The following is a 26672-nucleotide window of genomic DNA, read 5'->3' as shown; positions in this document are numbered from 1 at the left end:
AGAGAGCATGAGAAGTATGTTGATGTTGTCTAGTCTTCTGTGAAGTGTGCGTTTGAGAAGGGTGCTGCACAGACCCTTGGTTCTGCAGGGAAACGCTGTCAAGAGCACCCATGGCCCAGATGATGAATCGCTCTTTTAACCATGACCGATGCCGCACATTTTCCTCAAACAATGGTCCAGTGTTGCACTGAGACTGGGATGTTGACTGTATAATGGCAAGTGATGTATTATATATGAGAAAGCAGCAAGGGAACAGGCTGTTTTCACCCATCCTCTGTGACATCTATGCAGGGGTCAAGATCATGGGAACTTAGCCCAGTGGGTAGCTTTTGGAATAAGGCCTGGGGCGACAGACTGCGGTTGACCTAGTGGGTCAGTAATTCCCTCTTTGTGAATGGATGCATTTATTCTTTACTGTTACAAACTATCACTGGTTTTGTTCTCAAGTCAGGCTTGATATATACACACACTGATACAGTGTGTGGACAGTTCCATTCAAAACTATGGTATGCCTCGTTAGACTAAATAACAGGGTCTCTATTTCTCTTCCAGGCTTAATCATTGAGTAGGTCTGTGTTTTAGGGTAAAAACATCTTCAAATTTAACCTGATGTAAGTCATTTATAACACAAGCAGTCTGATCCATCAATATGACTAGTTTTTATATATTCAATAATTTTCTACAAATATTGCAGCAACTACTGCAACGTTTTGTGTCACAAACTTTATTTTTCTACAAATCATTTTTACTGTTGATACATGAGGTACTGCATTATTTGGCAAATTACTCAAATTATTTCTTCCTTATTTACAAATGTTCAGTATAGTCTTTAAAGTTAACTAGTGGTTAAATAAGGTTGATTTTATTGCCTGTTATTGGTTTGTGATTAATTAACAACAATATGAATTAAACTAGTGATAAAAATAACCAGTTGTTAACTATTAGTAACAATAACTTCAAAATTTTGTTTGAATAAAGTTTCAAACTATCCTCTTCTATCTTAGATTGTTTTTTCCTAAGTAATCAGGACATTATCATAGTCAACACATTATTCACATTTTGTCTACACAATACAGATTACTGGTCCAGTGCCCCCCTTCTAACATCGAATGACCAAAGTAGACTAAAATAATGTGCCACAGATCTAATCATTATAAATTCTGCTTGAAATTAAACAGCAAATATGAGCTGGTACCACACCCAGGCCAGGCCTATGCAGCCAGTCCTTTATCCAGAGTTTTCCATCCTTTCTCCCTGGCCTACGTTTTTTTTTTTTTTTTTCATTACAGCAACAGAGGACAGGATATTAGTCTTCCTCAAGGGCCGGGGAGCCAACTGTTAGTCACAGAGCTGCGAAGTGTTGGCTATAAGGAGATGATATGGAGCAAGAGAGCTATGTAGCCAAGGGTGGGGTTCGGGGTGTCGGGTGAGTAACAGTGAGCTGTGGTCGGATCTGAAGACGAGACTAAGCACACTCCAGTGTCACAGGATTGAAAAAATTAAAAAGAAAGAGAAGACTAATTTTATTTTGGCCAAGTGAATAGACAAAAGTATACCACTGATGTGATGTTGCCTCAGCACAATCCTGCAAAGTGATGCCTATCAAGATATTTTTTGGCCAATATGCTACATGGCGTGGCCAGAAAATGTATCAGCAGACAGATCAAAATATTCTGTCAGCAGAATCTTTTGAAGGGGGAAGATGTTAAGTTGTGGTTTCCCGGTTTCACCTGGTTGCAAATATTATTTAAATTACAGAGTCCCAATGCGTTGCACAAAGATAAATTCATTTTAGTACCACAGCTTTCCTAAAACATCCAGTTTATCAAATCAATCCACACATCTAACACAGGACTCTTTGTGCTCATGTATTACCTCAAATAACATATGACACATCTGCACTATACACTGAAAATCACTCCAACACAATGATAATCTGTTTGCGTTGAATTTATCATGTTGTTTCAAACCATTAGCTTCATAATTTGCTGTAAGTCAACAATCACCAACACAAAGCTAAACACAATGTCATATTTAAGTTATTTGTAGTTGTTTGAAAGTGTAGTAGAATGAAAAATCATCCTTGCTCACCTGTGTGTAAAATGTAAGAGGATTTAAAATTAATAGAAGAAATTATAATTTGCCCACACTAATAGTCATTGATTTACCTGAAATAGTTAATATGATGGCACTAAAATGACCCTTTAAGCTGATCCTGCCATCAGCCAATTCAGTGACATTTTGTAGGAGGAGTATGCAGCAAACAGAGCATCACCCTATCTAACTTAAATATGACTTTTTTACTATAAACTAATATACCAGACAATAGATGAGAATTCTGTCAAGCAGTATGGGTGACAGCGGGGGCAATCATTTCAGGGAAAGTTTATTTGCAGTACAACTATTCCCATTAAATACATAAATGACAAAAGACTTTACTGAAAAGTGATAGAAAAGCAGTAGGGTATTAAAATACACATGGCTCAACTACCAGACAGTCGTCTATTTGTCACATCAGTAAAATTAGTGACTCATCTATCACCATAGCTTTTTTTATGGGCGAGAATAGTGTATTAACGTGTATGCTTTCCATGAACCCGGGCCGCCTGTTTATCTATCGTCTTGTCTCACCGCATGTGGGATTTTGTGTGCATGTGCTCTGTGGGGGGATGGTGGGCAACCTAAAAAAAAAAAAAAAAAAAACGAAAGCAGCCAGGATGACCTAAATCAAGAGAGGTGATAACTCAGACAGATATCTGGAGATTACCCAGGGATCAAGAGGCTCAGTGGCCTCTCAAACAACAGTGACTGGAGAGCATATCCCTTCTCACCACCCCCTACAGAGACCCTTATGGCTGGTATAGACCAAAACATGCATGCCAACGTATTCCACAAAGTAGATTTGTCACATGGCACTAATGGAAAAAATAGCACCATGCTTTAAAATCCTCCCAAAAGACAAAAACCCTGTAAGCTCATTTTGTGACTATAAGATGCTTTTGTTGTTGTGGTTTAATGTTCAGATACAGCACTTATTGGTGCTTTTAATGCTGTGAAGTGCAGAATTATAGGATATGTGGCATAGCAACAGTGTCTGAAAGAGTGATTTTTTCCAACAATCATTTAGTAAATGATTACAGCTATTGAATTACATCTCAGTTTAATGAAATGGCTTTTGTGATTTGATTTTGTCCATGAAGCTACGAGTCTGTGTGTGTGTGTGTGTGTGTGTGTGTGTGGGGTGCATGTGTTTGAATGAGATGGCCTAACCATTATTTCATGATTGATTGATGAGTCTCCTACACTGTGGCCAATAACAAGCCCATCTTCTCCTCTCAGTATATCTGCAAGTGTGGGATGTGTTGGTGCGTGGGCTTGTGTGAGAGGGGCAAGAGAGGTTGCTCACTGATTACTTTGTGCTTTGCTTCATCCAAGGAAATAAAACCATTTGTTCAGGGTATTTAGATGCGTCTTTTCCCGTCTTCAGTAACCTCACCTTTTACTGAAAAAGCCGCTGGAAAGACAAGGTGTTTTTTTGTTTGTTTGTTTTTTTTTCAAAAGGATGGAAACTAAGGGAATACATAAATAACCATTAAAAGACACAATGAAACAACAGGATCTGACCTGAGAGAGCAACTCGACGTGTATCTGTATGTGTCTCAGAAATAAGAATGCTACATTTCTCACTATAAAAATCTGGTTATCTTCTAATCACCAACTCAGTCACCGCAGCAGCATAGATGCAGTTGTACAAAACACACTGTGGAGGTCTTTAGTGTCATTCTTAAACACATTTTCAAGGATGGAGGAGGTGGATGTTTGGTGTGGGTCCATGCTTGAATGTACAGTAAATTGCGAGGGGGGGGGTAGCTTGCTCTAGGCGATGCTTGTTCCGGGGACCATCTGGTTGTATTGGATTTTGGCATTGTTCACACTCTGTCCTCCAAACCTTTAACTCGCCTTCAGTCTCTATTGTTCCTTCCATCACTTGTCAAGGTTACAACTAAACATTTTTATCATTTACCTGCATAATAGTTTGTTTTGCATATATATTTTTATTATAGCATATTGAAATGTGCGGAAAGAATTGTGTTTATAAATGTGGCAGTACAATTCATGTATTATTAAAAGAAATTATAAGGAAATCATTATTCATTGGGAAATGTAAATGGCATCAAAGTGACATTTAATCATTCAGTAATGCTTTCTCAGTCCAAAAAAAAAAAAAAAAATTCTTTTTTACTGTCTATTTTACAGCCTATGATAGGAAATCACTCTTAAGATCTTCACATGTAAGCAAACATGTAACTTAAACTGCGAAGACTGAAAGATACTTTTATCACTTTGGTAAATATGTGTTTATCAATAAAATGGTGTCAGATGTACCAGATTTAGATAAAAACAAGCCTGTCTTCATGGAAATTATGAGCACTTGTACAGAAACAATAGATTTATTCAAATTCTTTAAAAGACGATCAATTGTCTGTCTTCTCAGGGCCTCAAACCACCACTTTATGAATGTCAATAGCTGCATAGAGGGAATTTGTTTTCTGCATCTTTTCTTCATTTTTAGCCACAATAGCCACTTACAGGGTTTTAGGGGTGGTGTTGGTCCATTGGTCCATCACTTTGCTGTTGCTGGATGGATTGGTCAGATAGTTGCAGTTTAAACTTTATTCTATCAGCTGTGCCTTCTTACGGTCCTTGAAAGAAAGATAAGAAAGCCTCTGTTTATCAAGTCAGAAATGACACCAATACAAACAACACGAATAAAAAAAAAATAACTTAAACTTAAACTTAAAATGCAGATGCAGAAGAGACATAAATATACACAATCATGAAGGCTAAAGTGGTGCTGTCTTATCTGAGTGAACTAGATTTTGGGGTTACAGTAGCATTCAGCAGAGGTCATTTGCACTTACTTCTACATAAAAGGCTGGGCATTAGAAAAAAAACATCACAATTGTGAAGTCTTGTGCAGCCAAGCACACCTTTTTTCAGACTTGAGTGTGCAAGACACACAATAGAGTGTGAAACATTCAGTCTCTTCCCTTTACAAATGTGTTGGAGCTGAGAATGTGTCCTTGCAACAGTGAGGCATGGATTTGCAGAAATCGCTGCTTAAAATGGAGGTTGTTTGGGGGTTTTGAAGCTGTATACATGAAGCTTTAGAGAATTGAATGAAGAATTCGATTTCAAGCCTTTTTTTTTGTAACAGAGTATGAATATTCATCAGAGGTTCATCAGATTGTATAATGTTACTTTAATACATTTTATTTATGGTTTGAATGAAGTTAGATATTTTTGAAAACCTAAAGGGCTTGGAATAATGCCAGTTCATACTAAGTTTTGAAAGAATAAAATTTATGTTCTTTGTTGGCTCAGATGAATTCTAGTTTGGAAGATGTGCAGTATGATGTGCACTACCACACTGGATATTCGTTGTTTCTATAAATATCTGAAATACATGAGATGTTACCTCACATTTTATGGTTGGAATACATCCATTTGCACTTCTGGAGACATTAAATAGGGCTCAACATTAAAAGGATTTTATTTATTTCTTCTGCAGAATAATATCTTTATCTTTAATATCTTAGGTCTATATTTCCCTTTGAGGTTTATGTATTAGATTATTAGAATATAGATTTTTTTAGTCAGAATAATCAAAATATATTCATACTTCTGCAGGTATGGGACATTCAGAGGGCCATATGGCAGCCTTCAACAGTTCTTGAAATGTCAAAAACTGATGTTAAGGATCTATTTTTTACCAGCTTGCACATACAATTGCACACACATGGACACACATGCAAGGCCAAACACAAAAGCACAGACTGGACCAAATACTTTCGCATCAAACGTCCTCCCATTGTCATCGCAGGCCCATGGGTTTCATTAGTGCCAGCTTTAAAACAACAACTCTCATTCCCACTCCCACACTCTAGTCCCAAATGCTTTCAATGGAGGAGGAAACAAGACTTGCCTGAAGGGTACGTGCATATGAAATTCCTCAACAACAAAAAAAAAGAGTGATTTATATTCTTTGCTCTGATTTGACTTACTCTGAAGAATCACTCTGAAGTGTGATCAGCTCTGATGTTGATTTACTATGCAGTTCCAACAAATGTATTAAAGTGAGATTTGTCAGGTAATGGAGTGGTAGAGTGACACGTGTCACCTAAGATTTCAAATGAGCTGTAAGAGCCAACTTGAGGACATTTTCAGGAAAAGGGGCTAAACACTTAGGGATTGGCTGAAATTAGAGACCTTGGTCTCATCAGTGAGCAAGCAAAGCGGGTGATCACACTGGACACCTTTTTGGCAGTGAAAGCTGCCTTTTGTAATTGTGTTCACTGGATCTGAAGGGTTTTGTATGCTGCTTGTGCACCCAGGGCACCTCGCTTTTATCCACCCAGCACACCTTGCATGTTTTTTAGAAGTGCCCTAAGCACCCCAAGTTAAAAAGCTGTTCAGCTGCGTGCAGAAAAAAAATGGCCTGCATCATCACAGCTTTCTCTCTGCTGTTTAATCAAATGAGAACAGAGTTGGGGCTTTTTTTTTTCCTGGTTTTTGCTACTTCCACAGCAAAGCTACTGATGTAATCAGGGAGAATGAAAAAAGGTGCCATTGGTTGTTTCTGTCCACTGTTTCAGCACGAAAGCAGCAGCGCCGTGACTGAGATGGTATGTTTTTTTTCTCCTTCCAATTAGAATGACATTAACTCATGAAATAGCAAAGTAGTGGACAGCAGCTGACTTTGTGGTTGCCTAGCAACAGTTTAAAGACGCTTCCAGGACCCCTGCACAGTGCAGGGTTTTCAAAATAAAGACAGCACTGAGCACCTACTGTTTATCTGTAGAGACTATATAGCATATCCAGAGTTATTTAGTATTTGTTACAGTATACTTTATGCATTACACTGTGTAATCCTCCTTGGTTTGGTTTTGGTTATTCTGCAGAATATTCGGGACACTGTTATTACACACATGTAGGCAGTTCAGGTTTTTTAATTATTACATGAGCATATGCTTTATACATAGCTTACTCTTCAGACTCTGTGCTGCATGTTGGCAGTTTTCAGCAAGCCCTCAGGGACCGCGTATCTAGAGCGATCAGACATTTTACCATTGGACAGTAGAGGATGAGCTGGATCCAGGAATCCCAGCCCAGGAGGCTGACTTATTCAGTATTCTGCCGATGTGTGATCCTGACCTTACTGTTGCATGTCCTTGGTACATGCAGAGCACAGCAAATGCCTTTTTGGGGATTGCATGCTCCAACCCATTTTAATGTGCCTTTTCATTCTCAGCATACCATCACTAAGCCCCGCAGGCAGGGGCTCAGAGCAACCATTTTGATTATGAGAATGATTGAATTAATGCTGCCGAAGTTGACACTTAATGGATTAAGGTGGTCAAAATTGTTAAAACACATGAGGCAGATCTGTGTAAAGACATCCTAAACCCCTTTATTTCTCACATTCCCAGGGAATAGGTTTTAAAGTGTAACCTTGCTAATCTAGTGCAAAGACTAACCTTTTGAAAATAAGGTCTTAAACATGCTAACAACAAGCATTAGTCCAGTCATGATTTACTGGATGTAATACATAAAGAGTGCTTTGCCTGGATTGATTCCAAATTTTCAATGGTGTTGTCAAAAGTTGCCAATATTAAATCATTGTTGTTTTGTTGAGGTGGAAACTAATAAAACAGATTAGTGCAGCCAAAAATTGTAAACGATACATTCTCTACTGTTAGATTTATATTCTATAGTAACTATTTACTTAATGTTGCATTTTAGCACTTGAGTAAAAACCTTACCTACAGTTGCAGGAATTTGTTTTCTTTCTCTGTATTTCTTTCTCTCTTTCTTTTATGTAAGCAAGGTTGGTTGAGCAAATTTGTGTTTCTCTTTTCTTTTCACAGTATTTTTCTGACCATTACCTTTTCTTTCAACACAAAGCCTTTTCCATCCACCACTGTTTCTCTTTCACTGAGCACTCAGCAGTTGTATCACTCTCTACTTTCCTGCCATGAAAATTGCTAACTTCCATAACCTCTACTGCAGCTGTTATGGGTAGAATAACCACAGACCTGCATGCTTGTCATTATTGTTTTCACATACAGTGGTGCTCAAACCTGCAATATGTTTGATTTCTATCTCTTTTCATTTCCTTAAATGTGCTTTTCTTGCCACCTGCTCTTGTATTCTTCTCCTCACATGTCACTGAATCCTAAAACTATTGCAGGAGGGTTCTTTGGTTGGTATACTGTACATGTACTGTATGTGTTCGTATGTATTTTCAGCGCTTGTTTCCTCCCTTTTGCCACACTCCCACAGTTCAGCTGGCCATTTGGGCTCTAGGCCATGTTAAAGTTTGCCCAGGAAGAGAACAACAGTGAAGACAAATGACAATTGCACATTTTCTTTTTGAATCACACCTATTTTCTTCTTTAATGATGCAACATGAATTATTCCCATTTCTCATTGACATACTTGCTGTGAAACTGGAGCCAATTGGAATTTGTAATGCATTAACTAAAAGCAATATCGCTGTCACAAAACATTAGCTTCAATGATTGTAAATGTATTTTGTTCGAAACGTTATTACGTTCATTTTCAAAAAGTTATTGGATTCATTTTCCAACGTAATCTGGAGGCCCTGCTTTTGCACTGAGAATATCCAAAGCAGCCAAGAGGGAAAATAATGACATATTGACTGAAAGGCAGCTTCAGAATCCAAGGTTGACACTCACCATAAATTTCTTGTATATTCCACTTCATTCATTCTTAAAATACCATCCACTGAGTGGCAACAGTGCTAAAACAAATGTGAATTTATACACTAAATTTAACAGTGATTGATTCCTTAAGCACGTTTTCCAGCAAAAAGAGAAAAACATTTTTATCCAGGCAAGAACGCGTAACTGTGGAGTGTACACAGAACAGGAAATGATGAGCACAGTACATAGACTTATCCAACCATCACCTCCATATTTAAATAGTGTATGTGAATGGAGAAATCTAGGATTTTAAGCATGGATCACAACACATTTATAGTGTGTAAAAACAGTTTATCTGTTAAATGAGAGAATGGTTTATCAACTATTTATTAATAACTGTAAAACTCTGGAGGTGCTAGTTTTATATTTAAAATCAGGCACTGTTCGGAACTGATTACTCCTCATGTTGGCAAAATGTCACATGATATATCACAGTGCAGTTAACACATTCACAGATGACTGACGTGGGCAGTTTCCTAGAGTAGCTTTTTTCCAGTGGTATGCATCCCTGAAAGTGAATGCTCATCTGCCTATGTGAAAAAGCATAAAAATATATTTTATTTACCTCCAGTTGGCCTGCAGAATTGAATAAGACTGTATTCGTTGTGTAAACTGATATCGTTTTGAGTAATTATTATTAATACTTTTATTATTATTCTTTTTTGTAGTAGTTGTGGTAGTAGTATTTAGCTTAGATCCTTTCCACTGTAGGGGCTGTTATCCTAGCAAAGTGATGGAAGACATAGTCAGATCTCATGGCCTTTACTTTAGTAAAAGTACCACTACTTTCTTGTAGTTATGCATTCAAAGTTTTACATAAATAAAAGTACAGAGGTATTATCAGTAAAATGTATGTTAAGATAAGAAAGAACTTTATTAATCTCGAAGGGGTTAGCACTGTTGCCTCACAGCAAGGAGATTCCGGGTTCAAGCCCCAGTTCACCCCCCACCTCCATCATCCCCCACAACCCTTAACAGATAAGTGGTATAGATAATGAATGAATGAATGGAGTAATCCTGAGGGAAATTCTTGTATTAAGTTTCAAAAGTAAAAATACTTCTGCAGAAAAATGGCACTTGTGACTGATAGATTGTCATATATATGGTATTATTTGATTGAGCTACTTTATATACAATCAGGAATTTTAGTCCAGTGGTTGAGAGGTGGTACTCCCTCGTAATGCCTGATGATTAATGAGGTAGGAAAGAAGAAAGAAATATATATATAATTCTGCTACATATTTTTTGTTTTGTGTTGTTTTTAGAGGGAAAATATCTACTTTCTAACAACTCATAGATATCTGAAACATGACAAAGAGCCTCAACTACACACTGCTTTTATATAAGGGATCACAAGCCTAAAACATCAGAAACAGCTGGTTTAATCTTTAACAATATGTTGTGTTTTCTAAGCTTATCGTCTGCTTTTTATGTAAATGTAAGTAACTAAAGGAAAGTACAAAAATTCTTTCTTATAATGTAGCATAAAATGAAAATACTCCAGTATAGTACATGCACCTCAAAATTGTACCTTACCGCATGATTGTTACCTTCCACCACTCTCCCTGTATAACTGTGTCTGAGGGTTACAATGTGCACAGGTGCACATTGAGGCACCTGGGAGAGGTCATCAGTGCATAGCATGGGTTGCACAAATAGTAGCACTCAAATTCATACCTGTGGGCTCTCCAGAGTCTCCAGTCTACTTGTATTTCTTGACTTTTTTTGGAAGAAACAAATGAAAATCGTAACAAAAACAATCATACATGTGTTCAGATGACAGCCAACAGTGCAAACCAGTCGACCAGAGACACGTTTCTTTTTCTGTTTGTCAGAAGTGGGAACAACGATATGATCAAGCCGTCACATGCAGTGGATTTGTGCAACACTGTAAGATTGCACAGAAGCATGAGGGTGTCATAAACTTATATAGACTAGTAGCGTTGTGCTGCATGGTTTGGCAGAATGGGATGCCAGCGTCACCGTTGGCTTTCACAGCTCTTTGTCAGCACAGTCTCCCAATAAAAAGTTGTCTTTCTGCTCTTCCTCTGTTCACTGTCGACTGTGATGGCTGTCACAAGTTAGACATTAAATGCACCGTCAGTTTAACTATGGTACTGCAGGCTCCCTGGTCTATGCAGTGCAAACATGCCATTGTACTCTACCATAGGCCGTCTAATCTCACTGCAATCTGTTGCTCTCGCTCTTGCTGTTTGCTTGTCTCTAAAAAAAACCTGTGATCTTGAACTGAGTGAACGCTTGTTTATCTCTGAACATAAGTTATTTTAGCAAACTTGCTTGATGTCAGAAATGTAAATGTAAAAATTACATATTCTAACAGGCCTCTCTCTCTCTCTCTCTCTCTCTCTCTCTCTCTCTCTCTCTCTCTCGGCATTCCCTGTGCATCCATTGGTCTTCTGCCCTGCATTTAACATGACAGGTAAGTCCATCTGTTGTTTTTATTTTGTCACAGTGAGAATGTTTACCAAAATTGCATCTTAAGTATTTGCTGCACAGGGGATGCACTTTAGCACAATGGTTTTGTAAACAGTGAACATATTCCCTTTTGCCCAGCTGACACTTGGAGAATGGGGCAATTCCATTTATGCAGCCAATCTCATTGGCTACTGGAGAGATGCCAATCTGCCCTCACAGATAGGGAAGAGAGAGGGAGCAAGGAGTGTGGGTGGAATAGCATTTATTCATCCTGACACTGATCAGATAAATGGGAAATGATAAATGCTGTCTATTTTTACTTCCCTTAACCTGTGTTAACTTTTTATTCAAAAAGAGGCTTCTGCAGCCTTGCCTCGCCATACCTTTACAATGGGTAATCAAAGTGTTGTTTGGGATTCAGCTTTATTCGAGGTGATCTAACTGTGAGTAATGAAACATGATGCAGTTATACTGAGGACTCATTTAGCATGAATGGTAAATAAGTTGAGCTGATGTCTGTCTGCTGGGCAAAGCACAGTGATCAACTATGAGAGCACAAAAGGTTTTGTTTTGAAATCATTTCCCAGTATGCATTTGTTATTCATTTTTCCTCGTGTTTGCTGGTTTGAGTTCTTTCAAAAAGCTGCTGGTGCCCATATCTAACGCTGTGAATCTAAATGTTCATTCAGGGTAACTTAATTTATAGTTGCTGAAAAGGCCAGGGTGTTCCCCCTGAATAGCAATTTGGCTGATATTTAAGTTTAAAGGCAGTCTGTGAGGCTCCATAAAGTTATTCATGAAAATCGAATATGTTTGTTATTTTCAGACTTCATAATCTTACTTTTTTACAGCCACCTGGGGAAGGAGTAGATTAATAGATTTCTTCTTTGTGCTGATATTGATCTGCAGGAAACACAGATACACACAATATTGTTCTTCACTGGAACAGCACAAAGCAAAAAATGTGCCTCGAATCAAATTAAACACTTAATTTTTCTTTAAACATTCTAATTTCATCGACTAGCTTTGTAAATGTAAAGTTACACAAAATATCTCGCATCTAGTTTTATGCAGTTTGATACAGTTTTACGAGCACTTACTCTACCTGCACACCCTGATTTACACAGTTTGCTTCTGATTCTCATTGCTCAACCATTTGTAATAGTTAAAATGTGTTATTTTGTGTTTGATTAAAAAGACAAAGTTGTTAGGTTACCATAATTCTCAAATACATACAGTAAATACTGTTTCATTATTGAAATGATTTATTGGTTTTGCACAGAATAGTCTCCTATGCACTTACAGTACAAATTTAGTTGCAGTTCAATCATGCATTTTATTGATTGTTTTCTCCTTGCGTAGGTGCTGGAGTATGTGTTAGACTGTTAGACACATGTCTCCAGGCATCTCATTTAATATGACCAGTTGTAGGACTATTGACACATGAGGAATAGGACTGGATTTAAAAAAAAAATCAAAACATGCATGACCTACAAGATCTGACACTTAAACATTTTAGCATGTGTCATCATGGATTTGTTGTGTGTGTGTGTATATATTATATATATATATATATATATATATATATATATATGTGTGTGTGTGTGTGTGTGTGTGTGTGTGTATGTATAATAATAGATAATAGATAATAGATAGATAATAGATAATATGTGTGTGTGTGTGTGTGTGTGTATGTATATATTCAAGTCTATCTATAAAGGTATGCATAACAATAATAGATGAATGGAAAATCCTGCCTCCAGTCCTGAATAAAGCTTAGTAGTTCAGCCACCTGTTAATACTCTGAATATTAGGCGCTGACCCACATCTGCTCTTATACAGGTTACATGGAGCCCCAGATGCAGGCCCAGCTGTTGCAATGTATTATCTCACAGGCTGACCCTAATGTTTTATGGTAAATGTAAGACAAAACACTAGCATATAGGCTAATCCAGCCTAGCCATAGCAAGAAAGTTAGCTACAAAAATGCACTCTAATAATAACAGTGATAATGATAGTAATAATAATGGCCACCAGTTCCCTGTTCCTTTTCCACCCTCTGACTCAGTATAATGAATATTCAGCTGCCAACCTTGCCCCCATTCTCTAACCAGTTTCACCTTCCTCAGCAGCCACCACTGCTCTACCTACAGTGCCATATGTAGGTAAGAATAATGACTCCTCAGTCATTATTATTAATTCAGTGTTGCTTGAGTATGGTACATGTAAATGAAGCAGTGGGCGTAGAGAGCTATAGGCTGCCTGGAGAGTTAGCTTGAGTAATGAATGTAATTATAGTGCCCTATCAGACCTGTGTCTCTTTTAGCAAAGTTATTATTTTGACAGTTTGTGCCACTTTCATAAGGGGAGGATTTGGAAGCAAACTATAAGCTTTTCCTTAGGGTTCCATCAAAATCTATAGACCTCTCTATACCATGTGTGTGATTACCATTTGCTGCTCTCTTTCAGTTAATCCTCAGCTTGTACATAAATACCAGGATTCTGTTAGTGGCCATCACTGAATCTAGTGCAGTAATATCACACTTATAGCAGTGACAGCAGCAGTGTTTGCAAGGGAGGGAAAGAGAGAAGGGTAACGAACAATAAGAGAGAAAATAGTTTGTCAGTGGTTTTGGATTCAGGGATAATGTTGATGATGATTAGAATATTGATCCTGATAAACCCACCTGTTATAAAAGAAGCAGTGGAAGGCCACCCACACATTGTCATTAGTCATCACCAGCTCCTTACAGCTTACTGCAGTACATGCTGCCACCCATGATTTAGCTCTCCATCCAGTTATGAGGGGGTGTTAAGCGTTTATTATGCAGCACAGTCCCAGTCCCAATGAGAAGGCAGAATGCTGCCCGATCAATACCCCTCACAGGAAGCCAGGTTAATTTATTTTTTAAAGATCTGTTAGCGTCTCTAAAATCCCACCCACCCACCCTGCCACCATCCTCTTCCTGCAGGTTGTGATGCAACCTATTTCCCAAAGATCTGCAGAGTGATGTTTTGTCACTGACACACACACACACACACACACACACACACACACACACACACACACACACCACAGGCAAAGGCACTGTACATGCACACACCATTTTTGTATACTGTATTCCACTGTTGTTTTTATGCTGTACAAAACCTGTTTTGCTGTTTTCTCAATCAATTTGCTGTTTGAACAAGAGTCAAGACTCTGACAAGGCCGGTTGTCAGTGCTTGCTGATTGATAGTGAGGCTAAATTGCATTCGTTGGAAGCTCCGCTCGCAGAAACCTGTAAAGTTCCAGTCTGTGTCGTTAGTGTTTGACCTTTAACTCTGACCCATGCCTCGTGTTCAACACGTACAGAATGCCCCACTGTTCGCACCCCACCCCACCCCCTCCTGCATTTTCTCGTTTCATTGTTGTGACCTTTACTCTTCGTGTCAGCAACTCTACCCTCACATCCACCTTTCTTTTGTGACATTGCATTCATATATAGTCCTAGACATCACGCCATTTCCTCGGTCTGTTCTGCTTATTTATAACCACATATGTGCATGGACTTAAATACATGTGTAGACCTTCACCACATGCTCAGTTTTGTACACATATGCTTCAAGACATTAGCTGCAGACCTATTAGTATGTGCACATACAACCCCTCCCCTCCTGCCCATATCCTGGCAAACAGCTGCAGCTCTGGAAGTACAGAACAAATGTCACGCTCCCCCACCCCAACTGCTCTTAAAAGATGCAGAATCTCACACTTTTTTTTTTTTTCTGACCATACAGTGATCTGTGGTCTGATTTGTGTAAAATCACCATGCCAACCACTAATCATCTTCCAAATCAATTTTGGATTTCCATATAAATAAAACATATCATCCTCAACCATGAGATTGAAAATGTGTGGAAGAGGTGAATACATCTGTTATTACTATGATCATTTTGGTTACCACTCATCTGTATTGATTTTTACTGAGCATCATCAATCAAGGCATTTATAATGGATGCCGTCTGAGAGCACATATCTCCCCTCAGGGAATTATCACCCCAGGCTTAGGTCAAGCAGAGATTTGATCTATTGTCAGTCAGATGAATTGATGTTTTTCTCGACATTTATGGTGTCTTATGGAAACAGAGGGAGAAAGAGAGAAAAAAGAGAAGGAGAGAGAGAAAAAAAGAGAAGGAGAAGGTAAAGGTGAGGAGGGATAGAGATAAGTCTAAAGTAGTTTAACGTCAGCCCTCAGGACTCAAAGCTTTTAAAATATTCAGAGCCATTCTCCATCACCTTTTGCCCTGGTTGCTTGTTTAAGAAAAGAGTGAAATGAAATCAATAGCCGTGCCAGTACCAGCCTCTTTGCTAGGCATCATCCAATATTTAGACAAATAACGCTTCACAACCTCAAATTTACCCTGCGGTTGCATGTTTAACGGGGGCTGTTGGGAGGGAGGGGGGTGAAAATTCTCGACAGGATGCGAAGATGAAGAGAATAAAATAAATCTTTGTCCTCATCATGATGCCCTGCCATACATACTGCAGTCATTTGCATTCGCATGATATAGCAGGTTATGATTAACAGTTATGTTGAGTCTTAAAGTGGGACACCCTTGGTACCATAAATAAGAAATGGATCATAAATCCCACAAGGCAACTTCAAGCCATTATCACTCCCTAAAACACGGCTCCTAGAAAATATCTACAAAGTTTTTGTAACTTCAGCACAACCTGCAGAGCAGACAGACTATTCATTTAGTTAACCAGAGTGTTAATAGCCAGAAAACATGTACACTATGGCCATTATATTTCATTTTCATAACAAAATGTAGCTTTGGAAATTGCTCACATTGCATCTTTATTTTTTCATTCTACATGGGCTACTTCCTTAGACATCGGTTTGATGTTAATGATTGCTGCGGGGTCCAGATGGCTGAGGTCAGACTCAGATGAAACTAATAAGTCAGCACCATTTGGAACAGTTATGTGTGAAGACAAACGCCCTGAACAAAATTGTGAGCAGAGACTCACATACAAACATAGAGACACGTGTTATATTTTGAAAACTAAATGAATTCCATGCTGATGGAATTTTGAGGGAAATTTTTGGGTGATAATTTTTATATATATTTATATATAATTATAGTTATCCCATATATTTACATTGAAACCTGAAATGCATGTTTACTGCCTCATGCATTTATTGTAGAATAGCATAAGAAAATGACTTGAGATTAGTGCTCTCAAGTGTAAAACACTGAATTCCCTGCAACCCTTCATGTTAATATGGGTGATTAGTATGTGATGGGATTTTACCTGAGAGAAATCCTATGAGCTGTGGGAGGAAAAGAAGGTAATTTGATATGTATATCCATCGGCTCACTTTGTCAGTCCCTCTGGAATTTGGTGAGCTTGTGATTACAAGAATCAACTCAAATTTCATCAGTTATATTCAAGATCTTGCAATTTTGTAAATCCCTGCAATATTTCTACACAACACTGTAAAAATGTTTGCTCGATTTACTAATCACTGTCATTTTTAGTTAAAACTATTTCATTTCAGAGCCACTGATAATTAGTCCTGTTCAAATAAAATTAATCCTCAACCCCAGCAAAACCTTTTTTTTCAGAGACATTATTGCCTGAGGGACCTTAAATCCTTTGCACCTCTTCGCAGGCAGAGCTTACTCCCAGGCTCTGTATCACACCAATTTAAAATTCACTAAACCATCTCTAACCCTGTAAAAACCAACCAGTTTTTTTTTTTACCTGTGTTTGTTTCATATTGTTCAAAGAACACCAGAACACCATCTGTACATACAGTGTTATTGATAATTTTTTAAGATAACTTTTTAATCTTATGGGAACTAATTATGTAATGATTGTCAGTGAGTTCTTGAAACATTTTTTTATTCCTGCTGACTTACAAGTTGTAAACATTATCTTAATTGATCGCAAAATAACACAAAAGTGATGCAAATTGATGTATTGAATTAGTATTTTTTTCCCAGAAAAGCTGTTGCAGAATCATTATATTGATGTTGCCCCTGTTGTGGAAGTTGGCAGAATATGGTGCACAATAGGTAAAACGCAGCCACAGTATGAGAATATGCACACTAGAGAGCAGTCTGTTCCCTCTTTCTGCAGTCGTTGTGGTCCTCCACCCCCCACCCCCCCACCCCACCCCCACCTCTACTCCCACCCTCTCACACAACATACTGTTCATGTCAAAAGACCCAGGAAACACAACATCTGTCAGTGCACTAATTTACACAATGAACACCAGAGGAAGAAGGATATATATACACCTCAAAATGGCCTTGTATTCAACAAACATTTTACATCACATGAAAACACAGTGAAGAATATTGTATGTGCAAATCTTCCTTGAAGCTGGTGGATCGTTTCTTCAATGATTCTGACACTATTTGAATTGTATTTTTGATTTAAGTAAGCATGGTTTCAATGATTGTTGTCTCAAGTGTGCTTGATTCGGTGAAAGGAGGTATCACTCCTCTGGAAAAGCCAAAGAGGGAGAAGCAATGAGAGGCATAGCTTTAGATCTTTGACACTCTGCTTTCTTTACTTGGATGGTACACAAATAGTGATATAATAATATGAAAATATGCTAACTGATTAAGATGAAATAGATCATTTGAATCTATTCACACATAGGCAATGGGAAGGGGGAAAGAAACTACACTGATAGCGAGCCAACACAATGAATGATAAAACAACAAATATGAGAGTTAAAACAGAGAAGAGATCTAAAATTCAGACTATGGATTTTACATTGGAGATGAGATGCAGATATCCCTCTGCCCCTTTCATCTTTTTTTGTATTTAATTTTACTTTATTTTTAATTTTTTTTTTGGTTCGATACACTGCAGAGACATGGCTCTCCAGTCCACAAGCGCAAAGACTGCGTCTATTGTCATTCATCCTCTCTGACAGGCTTCTCACGTACAAATGAGTTTACTGTGAATAGCAATTCATTTATTTAAACATTTTTTGTAGTTTACAAAAGAAATAGATTATCTTGTATCATTTTTTGTCCACACTTGCACTTCTTCTTTTCACATATTTTACACAGACTTTTATTTTTACACTTGAAATCCAACTTAAACATGTTTTTTTATATTTTAAATGCTTGTCAAATATTGTGTTTACCATAATACAAATGGTTTTCTTTTTTTCCCTCTTTTCCTCTTTTATGGGTCCCCAGTTTATTTTTAAACAATAATTAAATGTCCTGAAGTAGAAAGACACATTAAAGCTCAATTATCCATCCATGAGAAAAAAGCCTCAGTGCCCACGATGTATTCCTCTCTATGTTTCCGTAGAACATCAACAGGTCCAAGAGTCAGGTGCCCATTATGCCCTGTGGCCTCAAATCAGCAGTAGATAGCAGTAGCAGTAAATCCACCACGAAATAGTCAGCCGCATTAAGCACACTCCTTCCATGTCACAGTGAGATGCTGTGTAAAAAGTGTCCAAAAGATCCCTTTATTCCTTCTGTTCAGCAATATTCCCCTCCCCAGTGTATCCAAAAAAGGGATTTACTGTATATCCAGACAATCACAGGTAAAGACGTACTCACAAAGCAGGGTCACACCTCACATTCCCGAGAAGGTTGCTGTTGGCAAGTGCAAGAGCCATATTCATTGATGATTACCAGAGCTCCCTCGATGTGGTTAGGTTTATAGTCAACATAGTACTCCGGAGTAGAAATTGCAGCCATCTGCTGCATGCTTTGTTTTTGCTTCTGCTTACGGCGCTGACTGCTGAAGCACTGCCTTAGTTGTCTTATTCCGGCTGGAAAGCACTTCCATGCCACATACAGCATGAGCACAATGATGAGAAAGGAAAAGATGAGTGCCATGGTGCCAGTCACCACCTTGTGAATCTGCATGGTGCTCTCCAGGTCGTCATGGCCCACTGTGACAGTGAAAGAGCTGGTGACCACCTCACTGCCCTCACCCTCGTAAGGGTTGAGAGTAAATGGGCCCAGGAACACAGAGCCACCCTGGGCCAGATCCCTTGTAGAGGCGTACAGGCCTGCTGTGGTTACCTCCATTGGGGGATCCTCACATAGCTGAAAAGCATAGACAGCATCCAACACATCCTCGCCCTGTGCAGTGTCGGGGCTTGAACACAGCAGGGAATTGTCACGCTGGCCTCTGAAGGCACTCAGCCAAGAGGCCAAGGCACACACGTTGCGACTGCACTCCCAGTCATTCCCTGCCAGGGTAATGCTGTCCAGAGATGACCATGAATCCAGGATGCGCTGGTCCACAGAGGTCAAACGATTGGAGTCTAGCATTAGCACCTTGAGGTTGGGTGCACTCTCGAAAACATGTGGCTCAATGTACTCGATCTCATTAGCTGACAGGTCAATCTTTTCTAAAAAATGCCATGTCCAGTCCAGGGTATTGACAACAATAGTGGCACGATTGTTGTGCATGTACAGAGTACGTAAAGAGATGAGGCGAGGGAAGTGGGCTAGGTTGACTTTAACCAGCTCATTGTGCTCAAGATGCAACTCAGTCAACTTGAAGAGGCCAGCGAAGGAGTTTCGAGCCAGGCTCTGCAGTTGGTTGTATCCCAAGTCCAGAAACTGCATGCTCCGGCAGTCTTGAAAAATCCGCACTGGCACAAATTTGAGAGCATTGTAGCGCAAATGCAAATTGGTGAGCTTTCTAAGGCCGTGGAACAGGTCGGGCTCTAGTGCCTGCAGCCTGTTGTATGAGAGGTCCAGGATGCGCAGGTTTGGGAGGGGCCTAAACGTACCATTTGGCAGACTCTCAATCCGGTTGCTGCTCAGGTCTAACTCCTTGACTCGTCTTAGCCTGTCAAATGCGCCCTCCTCTACAATGTCAATGTTGTTGTGATCTAAGTAGAGCCAGGTGAGCTGTGACAAACCAGCCAGTTGGCCTTCACGCAGCTCGGTCAAGTTGTTCTCTCTCATGGACAGGCCCATGGCACTGCTCAGATTGCGTGGAATGTCTGTAAGGTTGAGCCCCTCGCAGTACAGCAGCTTGCTGTCGCAGCGGCACAGCCTTGGACAAACCCCCTCTACCAAGGGAACCGTTCTTAGAAAAATGCCCAGTGAACACAGTATCAACCCAGGGGGCTTCTTCAGTGGCCACTTTAAGTACAGTCCAATTAGAAGGAAATCCATTAGTATAAATATCCAGGGATGTCTCTGAGAAAATGTCCATTGAACCACTCTGGATATTATTTTTGCACCTTCACATCATATTTATCACATCATATTTAAATAATTTAATAATCTGTTTCGTCACGTTTTTGTATCTTAGCTGTAGGCAGTGATATTATATTATATTACTTTTATTTAGTCCACCTAGGGAATCCTTGTCAAAAATGCAAATGATATAGGGCAAGTCTCTAGTGCTTATGTCAGATATCAAGCAGTGGGTGGAGAGTAGAGGGGGTGAAAAAATAAATAAATAAAAAACTGTCCTCACTGATAGATCTTATTTGAAAAGATTCCTACTCACCCCTATCCAAAAGCTGACAATCTCCATTCAGCGTCTCGCTTTGTGCCCCAACACTAATTATGTGCGAATCTAAAAAAGACCCCACTGTGGTACAAATTCTCCCCCCCTCCCTTCTCTCTTTTCAGTGGACACCAGATCCTTGGCAGGCTTACAATGTCTTAGTTCTCCTCAAGTGAAAGAGCCAGAAAGAGAAGGAATCCAAGTAGCTTTCAGCGAGATGGTAGGAAGTGCAAGTTCCCCTGTCTGTATGCATGAGCTCTGTCTCTTTTGCTCCTCCGCAGTCCTCTGCTGCAATGATCAGAGGGGAGAAGAGACAACCAGAGAAGGGGAAAAAAAGACCAAGGAAAAATCTTTTTAAATGTCTGTCTTGCTCTTTTCTCCTCCCCTTCCTGCTTAAGTTTCAGCAGATCTGTCAACACATATTATCGTCCATCTCTGGAAGCAATCACTGACTTGTAAGGTTTAAATCCATTCAAGCGGGTAATCATGCTTTTAGTGACGGATGCGAGGGAGAGGAAAAAAAAAAACAGATTTAAAGAGGTGAACCCTGTTCACTGTTTTCTTGTGTAACAGTATTCCTTGTCATCTCAGTGGCTCATCTCGGTTAAGAAGCCGCTCGCATCCCCCGTAGGTTGCAGGTTTGTTTCGTTCGCTCCCTCGCTCTCCGGGTGTTTTCTCAGCCAGCTGGAAGAGGCTGCCGAAGGCTGGTGCTGGTAGGCAGGCAGGGGCGCTAAATGTGGGGAAGCAAAGGAGCGCGCAATCCCTTGCAGCAGACCAGTACACTGACAGCGCATGCAGAAGCACCTTCTGTTCACTGAGTGTCGTAAGCCACTCACAATTCAGAGTGCTCGCTCTCTTTCCCTCACTCGCTTGCTCTCTTTCCCTTGATCGCTCACTCACTTGTTCATGCTGCTCCCCTCCTCTCCCTCTTTCTCTCTCTCTCTCTCTCTCTCTCCCTCTCCCTGTCTCTCTTCCCTCTTCCCTCCTCACTTTTCTCTTGCTGTGTTTTTCTCTGTGCCTGAGACATTTACATATTCAGAATGGGCTGGGCTTAAACCAGGAGCTTTAATGAACACCCCCCCCCCCCCTCCTATCTCTCCCTCCCTCCCTCTCTCCCTCCCTCCCTCCCTCCTCCACTGACTGTAATGAATTGGACCATATAATGTCTGCCTCCTTTGACGTTGCTGTGAGAAAGCAGTTTTCTGATTTCAGAGTTGCAAAATAACATTCAATCCAGTGAATGGAAGGGTGTCCTATATTAGTTCCACTCCTAAAGCAGAGAACCATTTGCATGTATATTAACCATCAAAAGAGAGTCCACATATAGATGGAGAAAAAATGTTATAATTAAAATTCAATTTGCCATATTCTCTCTCAAGTTCAAAACTACAGCCACATAAAAAAAGGAAAGTAATTCATTCCTGTAATGATACAATTTAAATGTACTCATCATCATGTATGTTTTATGATTTCAAATATGACTTTGTGTAATGAATAAATCTCAGTCTATTGGTATTCCTTGTTTAGCCTTGCTAACAATAAAGACTAGAGTATAATGAGTCAAGACGAGAGTATGACATTCCTCATTTGATCAGACTGTCCTGTAGCCAGGCATTCTATGTCATTGTCAATTATGGCAAGGATATCCATTCTGAATACAGATGTAATTGCTTGCCACATAATATTAGCATAAAACTATAACATAAATATTATTTTCTGAAGGTCCGCTCTCGCCTTGTTTTGCACTTCTCTGGAATCTGTCCTAGCCTTGTCATCGTTCTGCCACTAATCTTCAAAGACAATGAGCTGTGACAGTGCCTTACATTCCTCATACCAGCCAACTTTCTTACCATCTGATCTCTTTTCTTCTCTGAGCTCTTTGCACTTTTACTGACAGATGCCCTTACTTTGATATTAAGCCTTCTTGGTCATTGGTTCTTTAAAAAAAAAAGGAATTTAGAATGAACGAAAAAGGGCTTGGGCAAAATGTATAAAAAAATGGTTTTAATTATGCCCGCTTCACAACCCAGGCTCAGTAACTTGTGTGTAGAGCCAAATAAATACTGAAAGAAATGTCCTTTGATGGAATAGGACAAAACCCAGAATAAACATTTACTGTATTTTGTTATTGCAAACAGCAATGCCATTTGTTTTTACAGCTGGTTATTTCACTTTCTTCTCACCAACTCTTAATTTACAATCTAGATTACTGCTGACAGAGAGCCTCAGCTAGATCTAATAATAATGATAATACATTTCATTTGAAGTTATATAAAAGATCCTGATGTATCATTTCCATTACTTTGGCGCTGGATCCCTGTAAAGCTCTACAGTCCTAAACTGAGTAAAGGCAGAAGCACCAGGTGGTTTGTGCTGTGCTTCCACAGATGTTTACCATGTCCCTGTGCCTGTTCACATGTTCTGCTTTGCCAGTCAGTTAGTGTAATGTTTGTGTTGGAGCTGGTCTCATAGCATTAGCATTAGCTGAAAAATAGCTGGCTAACTGTGACAGGGATGTTCCCGTTTGACTGTACTTATCAACTACATTTTGTCTAGTCTCCAGTCCTCAGTCATATATGGATTTAACAGGAAACTACTGTATAACAGGTACTGAGTAGGGAGAATCATCCTAGAGTGTTACAGGGAACAGGGTAGTATAGATTAGACCATTTTAAGTGCATCTCATCAAACAAAAAGTCCCCACCCAGTGGTATAACCCATTACTACAATGACAGGACAGACCTTTCTGACTGATACACTGTCAGCTTTTTTAAGCTGTTGTCTGTTATGTAAATCATGGCTGTTTACCTAACCAGTCTGTAAATAATGAATCAGGGGCTAAGATTTGTTTTGACTGTGTTCTAATCACTGCATGTACATCTATCTTTTTGTAAGCATATAAACAAGTAATGCCAATGCACTCATTTCTGAACAAAATACTCTATATTTGTCTTTTAAGTTTCTGTCAGTATTTGTCTCTTATTCTTTGTTAACTTCTTTATCTGGTTTATACCAGTTTATACAGGAAGTAGCTCTTGTGTTCAGGCTTCCCTGATATAACATCTAAATCTGTTTATAACTGTTAGTTTATTAGTTTGAGGCCACTTCCACGCAAAATGGAACAAAATAATAGAATAGCATGACATGATAAAGTGGTGCTGTTTTAAGGGTCAATATGAAATTGATCCTGCACTGGTTACTAAATCTTAAATAATTTCTAGACTTTTTAGAAAGACAGATGATGATGATGAAATGAGACTCCCTGTGAGAAAATATATTATCTTGCTGTATGAGACTGGCTTGAAAATGCATGGGGTAGGAATTTGATTACAATAATTATACCAAGGAACCACAATTACCTAACAGCCTCTGTACTTTGTTCTGACCCTGTCTGGCATTCCACAGCTTCACCTCAGATTCTGCACCCACCACCAGGGGTTTCATAATGCTCACTTGGAGCTCAATCAAACTAAATACCATAATCTTTTGTACATTAGGGTAAGATGTGACTCTGGTATTTACTTTAGTTAGTTTTTAGTCCCACTCGTCCTTGGTCGATGAACTGTTGTTTGATTGTTATTTTGATTGGGAAAACTAATTCACAATCAATAGACAGCACAGTAACTCTGTCAGAGCTGTCAAAGTAAAGTTGGTGGAAGGAGAAAGATGGGCCAGGGTGCAGTAATTCAAAGAAATCAGACCTCTAAACTCACCCAGTTAGCAGATTTTGCATAAAAGTATACTGTCTCTATGTCCAATTCCTTATTTCTCAGTTCTCATTTTGAAGCACCCAGTGAAGGTTTGACAGCGACAAAGATGTACTGAGCAGCAAAGGAGGTGGAAGAAAAATTGTCCTTCACATGATCTGGACATCTTGAAGTTGGAATCATCTCTGCTTCGCCTTTGCTATATTCCCTCTTAGCTGTAATGGATGACTACACCATCAGCTAATGACTTGGTGCACTATAATGACTTGACAAAGCGAACAGGAGATGAGAGTATCCAGACCATCAGTTTTAAGACTTTAAGAGCTTTGGCTCTCTGCTTCAGAGTTAAGGTCAGCACAAGTGTGAGTGAAAGTGTGTGAGCGTGTGTGTGTGTGAGAGTGTGAAAACACACATGCCCGATGACTGACTCACATGAAGACAGTCATACAAACAGATACGACCATATTTCAGATTTATGGTAGAGAAGGATATGGATAAGCCTTTAATAACCTTTTTTTTTTTTCTTTTAGCTTCAACCATAAACTGTAAGTTTACGGTTCATGTATGAGTGTGACCCTCATATCAAGCAATAAATAAATGTGTCATTCTGACCTCTGCTAAAAGCAACATCATGCAACTATTTTACCCTAAAATAACAGCTTCAAAATGATTTTGATGATTTTATTCCCACTCCGTTCTTAAACTTGTAACTTCGGTGACCGGGTTCGATCTCCCTCGAGAGCGTTGTAACTGAGTGATAGTCAGTGGCTTAAACTGCCAGAATTAGGCCCAGCAAGTTCAAGAATAATGCCAAACTTGCAGTCATCAAAAAACAGCTTTCATCTCCAATATACATTGAGGAAATGATCAAGAATTCTAAACAGAGTTTGGCGTGTTTGTTGTAATAACAGCAGCTCCAGCCCAGAAAACCAAAGAATACAGACCATTCGGCCATGTTTCGGTTCAGTGAGTGGGACTACACAGAGTTGCAGTCAAGACAGTGATAGACTTTATTTTCTGTATATGTAAACCGCTTAAACACTCAGGCTTGGAGCCCATCATAATTAATTACCACTTGTGGCTGCAGAGGCCGCTATTGCTCAGCAAAAGTTACATTGTTTTCCTTGAATGTGTTTTCGGAAAGCAAATATTGCCCAGCACGCTCTTGCATCTTAGTGACTTTTCAAAGACAAACAGTTATAAGTAAAAAGTTACATTTTGAGAGACTCTTGGTCTGGACTAGTTTTGTTAAAATGTTCTGTTGTGTAACCAAACAACAATTTATAATATCATGATTTAATGTCCCCAGCTAATTATGTGATCATTTTATTTGACATCTCGGGTATTTTTTCATAACAAAATGGTTGGAGGTTATGGTGTATTGTCAGCAAGCTGAAGTGATTTGGGTGATCAAATAAGGCTCAGAATTATCAGCATCTATGATTACAGGCCCATTATTTAAATCATTTATTGAATCAGAGGACGTCTGACTGTGTGAGCCCAACAAAACAAGGCAGATGATGACTAATTGGCCCGCTGCAGAGATAATGTTGATGGGCAGCTGGGAAAGGATTGTGGTGGGGCTCAGTGGAGAACACTTGCACCACAGAGGAGCTGTCAGTGATGCGGTGAGAAAACGGCATGAGATGATTCTACATCCGCTACTGAGCACGACCCCCAACAGATGGAGGTTTCTCTCAGTTTGAAAGGGTCGCAAGTGGACAGAGAGTTAACATTAAGCTCATTCACCCTTTTTTTGGGGGGGGTATTTTAGAAGATATAATCCCATTATATAATCAGCGACTGAGGAGCATAAGAATTGTACTCAAAGATAAATTGAGACAGCCGTGGGCATTTCTAATTATTACCATCATGGTCTTATCTCAGATATACATCATATAAATCAAAAATTGTCAAGACAGTAACCCAGTGAAGGTTTGTGTTGGTATGCATTCTGGTCTCCAACACAATATACAAAAAAAACAAAAACAAGAAAAACAAAACACCTTTCTCCATTTTCCTTTGCTTATACTAACTGCAGCTGGGGTAAACAACACAGGAAAAACAATACCATCATAATGTTCACTGGAGCATGTGACAGGGGGGACATGGCTGTCGCTATGGGTTACAAGTCCTCGAAGCATGTTTTTGTGTGATGCAAAGTTTGCCTTGGTAAACAGAAGAAGTCAATATAATGTCATCCTCATGATTTGCCCATGTTTGATGCATTAGAGG

At 39.2% G+C, this 26672-nt stretch overlaps 2 protein-coding genes across 2 annotated transcripts in view; one reads left to right on the top strand and one right to left on the bottom strand.

The window, feature by feature from the left end:
- Positions 1 to 26672, top strand: part of ctnna2 (catenin (cadherin-associated protein), alpha 2) — a 296082-nt gene that overhangs the window by 163779 nt on the left and 105631 nt on the right. The gene's annotated exons all lie outside the window — the stretch shown is intronic.
- lrrtm1 (leucine rich repeat transmembrane neuronal 1) lies at positions 17384 to 21773 on the bottom strand. The gene has a single exon (XM_018695806.2). The coding sequence runs from the start codon at positions 20388 to 20390 to the stop codon at positions 18819 to 18821; it is 1572 nt and encodes a 523-aa protein (XP_018551322.1). The 5' UTR covers positions 20391 to 21773; the 3' UTR covers positions 17384 to 18818.

Source organism: Lates calcarifer, linkage group LG5 (genome assembly GCF_001640805.2).
Source record: "Lates calcarifer isolate ASB-BC8 linkage group LG5, TLL_Latcal_v3, whole genome shotgun sequence".
NCBI lineage: Eukaryota > Metazoa > Chordata > Actinopteri > Centropomidae > Lates > Lates calcarifer.
Note: the sequence above shows the minus strand (reverse complement) of the source record. Positions and strands in the feature narration are given on the sequence as shown.